General features: G+C 36.9%; 2 protein-coding genes and 1 long non-coding RNA gene across 4 annotated transcripts in view; all 3 read left to right on the top strand.

Moving 5' to 3' along the window:
- The first annotated feature begins 306 nt into the window (after window positions 1-306).
- On the top strand, window positions 307-4219 carry vps25 (vacuolar protein sorting 25 homolog). Its single transcript, XM_059530402.1, has 6 exons — window positions 307-411; window positions 2126-2271; window positions 2403-2456; window positions 2546-2634; window positions 2940-3015; window positions 3508-4219. Exons 1-6 carry the CDS (start codon window positions 365-367, stop codon window positions 3618-3620), a joined length of 525 nt encoding a protein of 174 aa, XP_059386385.1. The 5' UTR covers window positions 307-364; the 3' UTR covers window positions 3621-4219.
- Window positions 4220-7706: 3487 nt separating this feature from the next.
- On the top strand, window positions 7707-8391 carry LOC132120956 (uncharacterized). Its single transcript, XR_009426191.1, has 2 exons — window positions 7707-7847; window positions 7989-8391. It is a non-coding gene; the product is annotated as an uncharacterized LOC132120956 (long non-coding RNA).
- A 657-nt stretch (window positions 8392-9048) lies between these two features.
- wnk4a (WNK lysine deficient protein kinase 4a) overlaps window positions 9049-13936 on the top strand; it is a 63010-nt gene continuing 58122 nt past the window's right edge. For both annotated transcript variants that reach the window (XM_059530398.1, XM_059530397.1), the window contains exons 1-2: window positions 9049-9184; window positions 9395-10027. In XM_059530398.1, the coding sequence (XP_059386381.1) occupies window positions 9422-10027 (606 nt within the window). In that variant the 5' untranslated portion in view covers window positions 9049-9184; window positions 9395-9421. The remainder of the gene's footprint in view (window positions 9185-9394; window positions 10028-13936) is intronic.

Raw genomic sequence — 13936 nt, 5'->3', positions numbered from 1 at the left:
TTTCGACTGATCCTTTTTATTTTATTTTATTTTATTTTATTTTATTTTATTTTATTTTATTTTATTTTATTTTATTTTATTTTATTTCTGACTGCTGTTACTTTAACGGAATAATTGGGTTTTACGTAATTAATTTAGTTATTTAAAGAAAAAATACTATACTGACTATTATTGTGCTCAATTAAAATGTGGTATGGTAGCACTAAATTGTATTGTTTGTATATGCTTATAGTATTTGTTGCGTTGAAACGAAATCGCTATTTCTCAAGAGACTTTTAATTTGACGGGTGTTTTCAACAATTCCAGCAGAGCGGAAGCAGATTGACGCGGAGCCGCACATCAACAGAACGAGTACAAATCTGCGATGAGTTTTGAGTGGCCCTGGCAGTATAACTTTCCTCCATTTTTTACGTAAGTAAATACATTTTATTTTCAATGTCATTGACTGTAAATTAAAAACGGAGGTTTCATGCCCGCGATATTGTCTGAATACTTTGGTCTCGTGTTAAATATGCATTTGTATCGCGAATAAAGCTGCTGTTTGCTTTCCGCTACGGAAGTAACGTTAACAAACTCAACCACATTTGACGCTCCATGTAATTAAATATTACAACACTTACAGTGGCATTATATAATACAGTGTTTAAATGCTGTGTGACATTAAATGATAACTCAAGCGAATCGAAGCTAGTACGATTCTGATTGTTGTAAACCACAGAAAATGAATAATTATAATGAATAAACAAGAATAATTTGAAATGACCGAAGCCTATATAAAGGTTAAAGTAAACTGCTGGGGAACCTGGAAGTATTAGGACATTGATAAAATCGGGATTTCAAGACATGGACAAGTTATTTTTCACTGTTGCAAACCCCTGAGTATCTCTATAACATGTGCATATCCATTAATAATTTATCACAATGTAATAGTTGCATTATTATACAGAAGATGATGTCGTTGTCATTTACAGTGGCATGCGGAATGTTTGGGCATCCCTTGCAGAATCTGTGAAACTGTGAATCATTTTCAAAAAATAAGAGAGATCATACTAAATGCATGTTTTTTTATTTATTACTGTCCTGAGTAAGATATTGTACATAAAATATGTTTACATTTAGTCCACAAGACAAAAAACAAATTTAATTAAATTATTAAAAGAACCTGTTTCTTAATACTGTGTGCTGTTACCTGATGATTCACGACTGTCTGTTTTGTGATGGTTGTGCATGAGTTCCTTGTTTGTTCTGAACAGTTAAACTGAGAACTGTTCTTCAGAAAGAGAGGACAATTGAGACACTCAAACACAACTAATGTATTAAAAAAGGTTCAAGCGTTCACTGATGCTCCAGAAGGAAACGAGATGAATTAAGAGCTGAACTTTTGAACACGATGAAGATGTCCAAATTGTTTTATTTTTTTGAAATATAATTTTTTTTCAATTTAGTTCTGCCCTCCATAAGCAACAGAAGATACTTGTATGTTTCCCGGAACACAAATGAAGTACAATTTACCTTGATCTTCAAATTTCAAAAGTTTTCAGCCCCAGCTCTTAATGCATCTTGTTTCCTTCTGGAGCATCAGTGAACGTTTCAACCTTTTTTAATACATAAGTTGTGTTTGAGTGCCTCAATTGTCCTCAGTGTGAAAAGATCATACAGTCACTGCTGGAAAGGGTTCAAATATGCAAAGATGCTGGAAAACTGAAGAATCTGCAGGACCTTAAAGATATTTCTGAAGAACAGTTCTCAGTTTAACTGTTCAGAACAAACAAGGGACTCATGCACAACCATCACAAAACAGAAAGACAGTCGTGGATCATCAGGTAACAGCACACAGTATTAAGAACCTTTTGAATGGTGTTATTTTAATAATTTCAGCTATTTTTTTTTCTTGTGGACTGAGTGTAAACATCTTTTATGTACAATATCTTACTCAGGACAGTACAAAATAAAAAATAACATGCATTTAGTATGATCTCTCTTAATCTTTTGAAAATTGTTCACATTTTCACAGATTCTGCAAGGGGTTCTCAAACTTTCACATGCCACTGTATTTCCATCAGTGCACATGACAGTCTTGCACACTGGGGCCTAAATGTTACTGAGTTTTTATTCTGTTTTTCAGGTTACAGCCAAATGCTGACACGAGACAGAAGCAGCTGGCAGCATGGTGCTCGCTCGTTCTGTCCTACTGCCGTCACCAGAAACTCTTCACTCTGGACGTCCTCGAGGCGCAGGAAAGCCCAGTCTTCAACAACAAGAAAATCGAGAGTATCCTTTCATGCTCTTTGTCTTTTTTATTATCTGATGATAGGAGCCACCGTGGTTGAATCACGAAGAAGGCTGTTACTTTTCTGTCATAACTTGCCATGCATGTATTTCCCATAATTTTTGCTCCTCAGGAAAACTTTCAGTTGAAGCCATACAAGTAGTTTTTGAAGAACTGAGAAAAAAAGGTAGGATGCCGCATTCCTTGACCAGAAGAGATTGCTTTCCAGTATGGAAAATGGATGTTAAAATAATTTGTATCTTTGCTTTGGAATAGGAAACCTGGAATGGTTGGATAAAAATAAATCAAGATGTCTTATAATGTGGAGGAGACCAGAGGAGTGGGGCAAAATCATTTATCAATGGGTGAGAATATACTGTGTCCTGTATATTCATTTATTATTATTTGTTTATTTATTTAAAACATGTTTGATGACACATACACTAAAAACAGTAAAGTTATGATGAATAGAAAGTTCAATAGAACAGCTTTTACTTGAAATAGAAATCTTCTATTGCTTTATAATCGTACAGAAAGTATACATTTCTTTAAAAATCCTACTGATCCACTTTACATCATGGAAAATCATTGTTTAAAATATGCTTGTTAGCAGTTAGGTCAAGCAGTTATTTTAAATGCAATGACTCTTTTATTTCATTGTTGCATGTAGGTTTCCAAAAACGGCATGGTCAACTCAGTGTTTACACTTTATGAACTCTCTAATGGAGATGAGACAGAAAAGGAAGGTATAAAACTGTTTCGTATTTCCGCTGTACATTGCAATGCATCAGCAAAATGGTAATGTATAGTTAAATGGTTCACCCAAAAGTGAACATTTGCTGACTATTTAATCAACCTCAGGACATCCAAGATGAAAATCAGTCCAGTTCTCCGAATGCTCAGCAGTGGTTGCTCTGCAGTGAATGGGTGCCGTCAGAATGAGAGTCTTCACAATAATCCACACCACTCCAGTCCATCATTTTTCACCGGAAACAATGGTCTGAAGTGATGGAATTACAAACACAGAGCTTTTGGCTTCTAAGTATTACTTGTGGATTGCTTATCAGCTGTTTGGACTCTCATTCTGACGGCACCCATTCACTGCAGAGCATCCACTGGTGAGACACTTTCTCCAAATCTGAAGAAGAAACAATCTCATCTTCATCTTGAATGATCTGAGGGACATTATTCTGTGTGTTAAGCTCTGATCAGGTGTGTAACACGGCCGTATCTTTCAGAGTTTCACGGTCTGGAGGATTGGATGCTGCTGCGTTCACTGCAGGCCCTGCAGGCTGAAGGGAAGGCAGAAATCATCACTATGGATGATGGAAAGGGTGTCAAGTTCTTTTGAATCAGGCTTTCTCAAACCAGACTTTGGGAGGGTGCTGGGTTTCCGTCAGCCCAGCATCATCTATTGTCTCAGTCCACTTGGGATCTTTGTGGACTCTATATTACACTCCAATACTAAATCAGCAAGTCATTATTTGGCCCAAACTAAATGAAAGGTCTTCCTTGTTGAAACATGTTTCAATTGGTGGTTTTACACCTGAGCAGACTAAAGAAAATGCGATTAGCCATTATGCATACAAAGTAATATGTCAGAGCAAAACTAAGGAATATAAGTATCTTAATCTAGACCCAGATTCCACTTCTTTTATTGCTGTAAATCCTGAAGGACTCTCATTCTACTTGAATATTAAATAACCACAAAGCCAGAAGATGGTCTGCTAATCTGACACTGTTTTTAGGAGTCTTGTGATGCTTCCTGGTTAAGATGAAATGTTCTTCAGTAAATGTCTTGTTCCTGATGGCAGTGGAATTCATATCAATATCTTGCTGAAATCTGGTAGCATTCTCCTTTCCCCCAGCTTTCATTGTATCTTATCACCTTTTTTACCAATACTGTACAAATAAATGAGAAAGACGTTTTCAGTTCTTTCCTGCAAACCCCTTCGCGTTTGGGCCTTATGTATTTGATTTTCACATTCAAATCTCTTGTGCTTGGCGAAAGCATTTAAAAATGGCTTGCAGCACAAAGTCATCTCTGTTATACTTCTAATGGAAGAGTTGACAAGTCAAACATTATTATTGCATTGCTCATACTTTGGGTTTTCCAGTCAGTCTCTCAGATGTCTACAGAAAGTGTCTTTTAGTATTATTTTTGTTAATATTTTAAATAGTTTTTATTGTTACATTTTCTTTTAGATAGATAAGTGTATATAATTTTTAATGTCTGCATAGTTTTATTAAGCTTTAGTTTTTATTTTGGTGCTTCTTGGGGCAACCTTTTTAAGTTAATGTTTTATTTAAAGTAATGAAATAGTTTTTATGGGTTTAGTTTTAGTTGATAAAACCCTATACAGTTCACATTATCATTATTTTTTTAAAATGTAAAATAGCATTTAAATTTATATTTTAAAAAGTAAATTTGATTAAATAAAAAATAGGTTAACGTTTTTCTTTTAAATAAAAAAAGTTTAATATAAAAATAAATGCAGGCAAATTATATTTAAAAATCCTGAGCTATATATATATATATATATATATATATATGAATATGAATATAGTGTAATTTTTTCATTTTGTATGTGCTAAATCTGACTGATGACCTTGTTGTTTTTATCTGTTATGGTCAGTAAGAGCGACAGGTGGCGCTCATGTGCATGTCAGAGTCACGTGACAGCGCCTTCTGAGCATCCGTTCACAAATGTATGCAATGCAGCTCTAGTAATTATCCCTGAGGGCCAGTTTAGTGTTGACCACACATAGTGAAACAGACAAGCAGAGACGATCAAGAACTTGTGTTAGTCTGTCTACAAATAAATGCCACTCAGTATTTTATCCAATGCAATAACAATAATACATTTTAAAGTGACTTAGTGAATCAAATGGTTTTTGTTTCCCACTGTAAGCAATGGAATAGAAATACAGGGAATTACTCAAATGTTCTGTGATAAGTGCCAAGGAGTAAAGGATCACCTCCGGTATGAATGATGCTTTGTGTAGAAGTTCCTGGCTCATGAAAGCAGCACATGAGAGGAAGCAGATCGAGCTTGTGCTGCAGAACGTGAGCGGTCCATTATGTTCAGACTAATATTCATAAGCCCAATCCAGTGTTTTCAGGCCAGACTTTACAGTGGTTTGCATGAGGTTTTTGTTCTTGGTTGTGAAAGATGAGAAACAACAGAACGACTGAAAAGATCAACTGAAAGATCTATAAAAAGTATATAGGATGCTTATGGACACAGAATTAACATTGTGTTGGTTGATTCTAGAGTTGGGTCCGAGTCCATCTTTGTCGAGTATGAGTCAAGACCAAGTATGGATCGCCAGTACACAGAACCGAAAACCGTTTCTTTCGGACGCGTCCGATTTGAGAACCGATGAACTGATGATACTGCGCATGCGTGTAATTTTTCAAGTATTTTGTTAAACATCGGAAAGTGTGATAAAATAACTATATATATACAGGTCCTTCTCAAAAAATTAGCATATTGTGATAAAGTTCATTATTTTCCATAATGTAATGATAAAAATTAAACTTTCATATATTTTAGATTCATTGCACACCAACTGAAATATTTCAGGTCTTTTATTGTTTTAATACTGATGATTTTGGCATACAGCTCATGAAAACCCAAAATGCCTATCTCAAAAAATTAGCATATTTCATCCGACCAATAAAAGAAAAGTGTTTTTAATACAAAAAAAGTCAACCTTCAAATAATTATGTTCAGTTATGCACTCAATACTTGGTCGGGAATCCTTTTGCAGAAATGACTGCTTCAATGCGGCGTGGCATGGAGGCAATCAGCCTGTGGCACTGCTGAGGTGTTATGGAGGCCCAGGATGCTTCGATAGCGTCCTTAAGATCATCCAGAGTGTTGGGTCTGGCGTCTCTCAACTTTCTCTTCACAATATCCCACAGATTCTCTATGGGGTTCAGGTCAGAAGAGTTGGCAGGCCAATTGAGCACAGTAATACCATGGTCAGTAAACCATTTACCAGTGGTTTTGGCACTGTGAGCAGGTGCCAGGTCATGCTGAAAAACGAAATCTTCATCTCCATAAAGTTTTTCAGCAGATGGAAGCATTAAGTGCTCCAAAATCTCCTGATAGCTAGCTGCATTGACCCTGCCCTTGATAAAACACAGTGGACCAACACCAGCAGCTGACATGGCACCCCAGACCATCACTGACTGTGGGTACTTGACACTGGACTTCAGGCATTTTGGCATTTCCTTCTCCCCAGTCTTCCTCCAGACTCTGGCACCTTGATTTCCGAATGACATGCAAAATTTGCTTTCATCCGAAAAAAGTACTTTGGACCACTGAGCAACAGTCCAGTGCTGCTTCTCTGTAGCCCATTTCCTGCACACGCCTGTGCACGGTGGCTCTGGATGTTTCTACTCCAGACTCAGTCCACTGCTTCCGCAGGTCCCCCAAAGGCCTGGAATCGGTCCTTCTCCACAATCTTCCTCAGGGTCCGGTCACCTCTTCTCTTTGTGCAGCGTTTTTTGCCACACTTTTTCCTTCCCACAGACTTCCTACTGAGGTGCCTTGATACAGCACTCTGGGAACAGCCTGTTCGTTCAGAAATTTATTTCTGTGTCTTCCCCTCTTGCTTGAGGGTGTCAATGATGGCCTTCTGGACAGCAGTCAGGTCGGCTGTCTTACCCATGATTGTGGTTTTGAGTAATGAACCAGGCTGGGAGTTTTTAAAAGCCTCAGGAATCTTTTGCAGGTGTTTAGAGTTAATTCGTTGATTCAGATGATTAGGTTAATAGCTCGTTTAGAGAACCTTTTCATGATATGCTAATTGTTTGAGATAGGAATTTTGGGTTTTCATGAGCTGTATGCCAAAATCACCAGTATTAAAACAATAAAAGACCTGAAATATTTCAGTTGGTGTGCAATGAATCTAAAATATATGAAAGTTTAATTTTTATCATTACATTATGGAAAATAATGAACTTTATCACAATATGCTAATTTTTTGAGAAGGACCTGTATGATTTTTTTTTTTTTAAGATGCATGTTTCTAATCTGTATATTGTAGATAATGTATGGGCAAAGGGGGTTTTCAGGGAAGTTGGACAATAATTAAGACTCTAAAGACTCCATGTTTAATAGGAATAAGGGATGATTTATGAAATATCTGTACTGTATTTATAGTTAATGATGACAGATTCACAAATTGAGTTTGTAGTAAACAGAACATGAACACGAGTAGAGCAGCTGATGATACTGAACTGCAGCACGTGCTGGTTTGAGCGATTATCGTTTTCGAGTCAAGAATTGGTTGCATCGGTTGTCGGATCATCAGTACACTGAACCGAAAACCATTTCTTTCGGACGCGTCCGATTCGAGAAGCGACGAGCTGATGATACTGCGCATGCGTGATTCAGCGTGGAGCCGACTGACTCACAGAGAACCGAACTGATTCTTTTCTGAACTGATTCTGAACTGATTCTGTGCTAATGTTATGAGCGCGGGTAAACCGAGGGCTTGAATGGAGGGCAATCTGACGAAACGTAAGTTCATTTAATAACAAATACATCGCAATGGATTATGTATAGTAAGTGGCTGTATAGTAATTTTAACTGACTGAAGTTATGATTAGTGACTTTATATATTTGAATGTTTGATAGACTTGACGCCATTACGTCATCGCCAATGACGTCATCGCCAATGCCAGTCATTACGTCGAGCGTAAAAGAACCGGTGAACCGTTTTTTTCAACCGGTTTATTGAATCAAACCGTCCGGAAGAACCGGTTCGCGGAAAAGAATCGAACTTCCCATCACTAATCCACATTGATATCCAGTGAGTGATGCGTGTGTTTCGTCTGCAAGCATGAGATGATAGCCTATATGCTACTGCTGCCTGCCGGTGTGGTGCAGTAAAATGACAGAAGGGGAGACATTCATTAATTTATCATCTCAATTTTATGCTGGTTTTATTGTTACACATGACGCGGACTCGACTGTACTCGGAATATTTTCCGAGTCCAAAATGTTCAAGTCCGTGTCACGTCCGAGTACAAATTCACCCGAATGCGTGACAAGTTCGAGTTCATTCAAAATTGGACTCGAGTCCAAGTTCGAGTACCCCAACTCTAGTTGATTCACTGTTGTAGACAATGTGAATAATAATAACTATCATAAAAAATTTATTTTGGAGTTAAGTGTAACAAGAAATGCAGAAGATTTGTACCTTTTTTTTTCTATTTTCAGATGTTGCTTTAGATGACCAAATCAAGCATATTTGTTTAAACAAATTATTATTAATTCTATTTTGGGAACAGCATAGCCTGACCAATGCTTTAATAACGGTGTCCTGAATACAACGTGAGAAAATTCTAAAATAGTCAACACAGGGAGCAAGCTTGTATTTATTTTTTTAATATATATATTTTTTAAAGAATGATAATCAGATTTCCTGTGTATGAATAAGTATGAAAGTCAAGGACAATTATCATAATAAATTCTCTAAACTGATTTTCATTGTCAGTTGTTCTTAGGAAACATCAGATGGGACTCCGAGTAAGTTGTCACAAGTTTTTTATTAAATGCTATACATAACAAATAGGCATATACATCATAACATTATATTGTCACAAAAGTTTAGCGAGTGTCCAATGCACTGAATCTTTTTCCGGACCAATGACGGTGAAAATATCAGATGTCTTTTTGCTGTTAGTGAGCGAATCGTTCAGACCTTATGATTCACTCGAGCAGTGAAGCCCAACGCTGCGGGACTCAGGTGAAGTGGGCGGAGTCAGGCGCGCACTCGCTGTGAAGAGCTGCAGCGCACGCGCGCCTCTGCAGAACGCACAGCAGTCGCGTGCGCGTGTGGAGCAAATGTCCTGTGCATGTTTCAACTCCGGATTAATTTCAGACTTCTCTAAATAAGGTAAATATACGACTACTAGTCCGTTTCGTGAGTGTTTCTTGAATAGATAAAGAAATATAATGTAGTTGAATTTGGCTATATTTTTATATATAACATAATTTGTTATTATTCATGTGATAAACAAGCATATCGTGGAGGAAAATACGCAAAATTCTGGTGCATGGTGTTCTTGTGCGCTTGTTATTGTTATTATTTGTATTGTTCCTCCAGTTTGGGATGCTCTGAGCGCTCCTCATCATGTCTCACGTTGAAGTCGAGTTCGCTGGACGTGGTTATCCTGGTTTACCTGTTGAGTTGGACGAGGACTGTCTCTCCAGAGTGCCAAATATGCTGCGGACGCACTCCCTGAACGCGAGGAGGAACTCATACGTGCTCCATAAACTCAGCGTGGATATTGACCCCCAGATCTACAATGAGACAATCTCCAAAGCGCTGTCGTGGTCCACTGAAAACATATTATTATCAGAGAGAACAGTTGGTGAAAATAAACCAGACTCTCCATCTCCAGTCACCAGCCCGGAGTCTTCAACCCCCAGCGCCAGCTCAGCAGCTCCAGAGGACTGGACAAGCTCCGTCCAGACCCCTCTGTCCCCCGTCGCCCAGGAGCCCAGTTCAGACTCGGACAACGAGGGCCCCAAAGTTGAGAATGTGGCTCCACGACGCCCATTTGTAAGCAGACTGGAGCAGGATGAGAAAGAGGACATTGAGACCAAAGCCGTGGCCATCTCACCGGATGGAAGATATCTGAAGTTCAACATTGAAATTGGGAGAGGGTCGTTCAAGACGGTCTACAAGGGGCTGGACACTGAGACCACGGTGGAGGTGGCATGGTGTGAGTTACAGGTAGGAGTTAAAAATCACACATCAATGTTTTATTTAAGAGAGGTGATCTTGCGGTCATATATTGGTTTTGGTGATCTTAATAGCCATCTTAATTGAAATCACATTGAAAATGGAATTTTGGCTTGTGCAGAAGTTAGAGCCTGTCACTGTCACATATATTGCCCCAGAAATAATTGCGATAAGCAATATTATTGTCATTTTAAAGACCATTTTATGCCACTGAATATACAGTATAATCCTAATGTAACAGCATAATAACACACTTCCAAATGACTACAAACTTTAATGTTTTTAAATAATATTTAGATCATGGAAATTAAGTTTAACAAAATATTAGATACCTTGAAAAACTATATAAAGTGCAAACTAACAAGTAGAAAATAAATGCACAGAACTTTTATGGAGATTTTTCCATCTAAGGACTTTTCTCTGTAAATGAAGGGTGCACACAAGATGAAACTTCTTTTTAAATTTGAACTAGCAGCAACTACACCACGTTATGTACAAGAAGCTACAAAAGACACATGCAATGTACAAAACATGGTCACATCAATTTTTAAGTGAATATAATGGGCGATATGTTGCGTCACCAAAAATAATTGAGGTCATGTACATATACTGTGGTATAAGTGGATATATAGATTATTGCGACAGGCCTAACAGAAGTAGATACTATCACTAAAAACGATCATGGTTTTAATAGGTTGATTGGTTAAACTCAACCGAGAAATGAATGAGATTTTTACATCTGGAACATGATGCTCTTTCAGGATCAGTCATGCTCTGTATTCGTACTCTAATCAGGGTTTGAGATCAGGTGCAATAACTGTCCCACTGAACAGGAGCACCGCCGCTCTAATCTACGTGCAAAGAAGCAAAGCCGGTCTTTGCTCTGCTTCTGTTGTATAAAAAGCTCTGAAACATGATGGTGTTGTACCTGTTGGGAGATTTGTGAAATCCCTGTCCAGGTTTGCATGCTTTCTCCTGTGAGTCTTTGACCTTGAGCAGCCCTCGGTCGAGCCGCAGCCGTCATGCACGTCACAGTCAGACGGACACTCTTCCATGCCACCTTTTCCACACTTAACTGTGTTAATGGATGCGTCCCACACGTCTGTGTTCAGTAAGTGAGGCGTACAGAAGGGGTTTTCTCTCACCGTTTGCTCTTTCATTGCTCAGGAGACTCAGTGGAGGTCTCTGTTGTCATCTTTGTTTCAGATGTTTCCTAAGATAACTTAAATGAAATAAAAACAGAAACAAATGCACTCAAACAAATAGTGTAGGATTTACAATTTTCACTCGGAAATTGATAGTAAATTTCACAAGTTATACAACATTGAATTAAATATGACATTTTGAAGATAAAGACTTAAATAGTGTTTTTGTGTAAAACTAACACCATCATTACAACAACATTTTTTTTAAAGAGTTAATGATGGCCTAAATTAATGTGGATCGCATAGTAAGAATTATTTGGCCTTGAAAGATATTGATGGGAGGTCATATTGAAATCATATGGACTTTATTGCAGACTATATTTTGGCAAATCTGAGCACAGTTTACATCTCTGAATTTGAAAAGCAGGACACTTCAGAAAAAGTATTTATTTATTATCAATATAATTTCAATATCGCTGTCTATTGTAATAATAATAGTAATTATGAATTACTAATCTTTCCTATGGGCCAGTTTTTCAGTGCACTATAAAAATATTATTTTTTTTATTTTTGTAGTACATTTTGCACAGGAAATACAGTTTCTTTCTATGTGTACAATATTTCATGTTCAATACAAAATGTGTCTTGCTGTTTATTTGTAAAAAAAAAAAAAAATCTCTAACATTGCTAGTAGATTACACAAATAAAAATACAAAGTATGCCCAACACCAATTTCTTCATTGTATTTGTTTTTTTATTTTATGATAATATTTGAACTGTATGTTTTTTTTTTTAAAGAAAGACTTATGTTGAATTGTTGTGTTTCTGTTTTTCATAAAACTGATTAAAGTGCAGTTGCTTAGAAGTTATATTATGATGTCTTTATGTACCTTTTGGAGCTTGAAAGTTTTAGTTGCGTAGTCTCAGTGGATGGACAAAAATGATAAAAGTCTTATGGGTTTGAATTGACATTTTTGAGTGAACTGTCCCTTTAATAGTTTGCATTCATTTAATACCATGATGGCCTTTGCAAAACACGTTTTGTTTTGATAGGACTGATACGAGTGGAACAAGCTTGAGTTAGCAAATTTAGGGACGTAGCCTCCATCTCACAGGAGTTTCTCAGAGGTGTAAAAACAGGGATTAAATGTGCATGTGAGTTGGATTTCTGGCATCATGTTGTTCTTTGATGATGTGGGTTTCTCAGGGGAAAGCGAGGATCAGGACTCTGTTAAACCTGGCGCTGAGAATTGAAGGAACAGGTGTGAAGCAGGGCGTGCTGATATGCAGGTGGCCTAGTTCAAAACACTGCTACTGCTCCCAATGCCTAAAGGTCACATTCTTCCTCATAATGCTATAATATCATCTTGATCTAAAGGGTTCAAGGGCTCTTGCTTCGGGCTAGAGTTTGAAGCACAGAAGTGAGCTTTAAAGGATTATTTTGTGAATGTCATTCCAAACCAGTTTGACTTATTTTTTTCGGCAAACACAAAAGGAGATGCTTTGAAGAATGTTCATGCTGCTCTTTTCCATTCAAAAACAAAAAATGGGTCGGTTAACAAAAAAACAAAAACGTTTTCATTATAAATGTAGAAAAACAAAAATTTTCCTTAAAGAAAAACAGCATTTGAGCTTGGAATGACATGAGAGTGAATAAGTAATGACATAATTTTTCATAATTTTAGTTACTATAATAGCAACAATGTTATAGTATATATGGGGGTGGTGTTGGCGCAGTGGATAAGACACATGCCATTGGCGTGAGAGACCCGGGTTCGAATCCACTGTGAGAAACCAATGTGTCCCTGAGCAAGACACTTAACCCCTAGTTGCTCCAGAGGCGTGCGACCTCTGACATATATAGCAATTGTAAGTCGCTTTGGATAAAAGCGTCAGCTAAATAAATGAATAAATGTAATATATTATAGTTTTTTTATTATAATATTTGAATAAGAATTTTTTTTTTTTAAACATTTTTATCATAAGTTTTGGTATTTTTATGTGTTTTCATCATTTTATGAACTATATAGTTTTAGACATTTTTGTACTTAAGCTAAACAAAAAAAGACAAATGTCTAAAAAAAAAAAGTTAATTTACAAAAAAAATAATAATTTAAGTTAGATTTCAAAAAATCTAAAAAGAAATTTTTTTTTTTATTATAGTTAATATTTACAGATTTCAGGAAATAAAATATTTTGCATGGTTTTAGTTTTAGTTTTGATTACCAGTAAAAACCCTGAATAGCAACTAAAGGCATCAAAATGAGCTTTAGGATGGAAATGTTTGAAATGCTGTCTCATGAATATGTTATTACATTCACAGTTATTTATTAGCAACTGTTGCTTTGCAGTTTTCTCTTTTAAATCACTTATTAATGCATTTGACTCCTTCCTGGTGCATGCTGATGCTCGATGTGACCCGAGTCCCTCTGCAGGTCTTAATGATGTGTGATGGGATTTCAGATGGCTGCTTCTGTCACTCATGTCTGCTTGGACACGATGATGTCATCACGAGCTGACCACCAGCAGCTGCTGATCTGACCTTTACTAATCTTTCCTTGTGCAATCCTATGAGGACCTTCCAGATCAGTTCTGCTCATTTGGTGCTGCAGATTCAGTATCCACCTTACCCAAACAACAGCAGACTGAAGTGAAGAATTTGGTATAGAAACAATTTTCACTCAGAAATTGCTTGTAAATTTCAAGAACGATTAAACAGCAAGTAACACATTGATTTAAACGTGACATTATGAAG

Source organism: Carassius carassius, chromosome 39 (genome assembly GCF_963082965.1).
Source record: "Carassius carassius chromosome 39, fCarCar2.1, whole genome shotgun sequence".
NCBI lineage: Eukaryota > Metazoa > Chordata > Actinopteri > Cypriniformes > Cyprinidae > Carassius > Carassius carassius.
This window is presented reverse-complemented; position numbering and strand designations above follow the sequence as displayed.

Bases quoted from the DNA above. Each gene is read 5' to 3' on its own strand.
- vps25 (XM_059530402.1), top strand. From the start codon at position 365: ATGAGTTTTGAGTGGCCCTGGCAGTATAACTTTCCTCCATTTTTTAC. The intron at 2,457-2,545 runs GTAGGATGCCGC...GCTTTGGAATAG, and splicing joins TGAAGAACTGAGAAAAAAAG to GAAACCTGGAATGGTTGGAT. The intron at 3,016-3,507 runs GTATAAAACTGT...CGTATCTTTCAG, and splicing joins AGATGAGACAGAAAAGGAAG to AGTTTCACGGTCTGGAGGAT.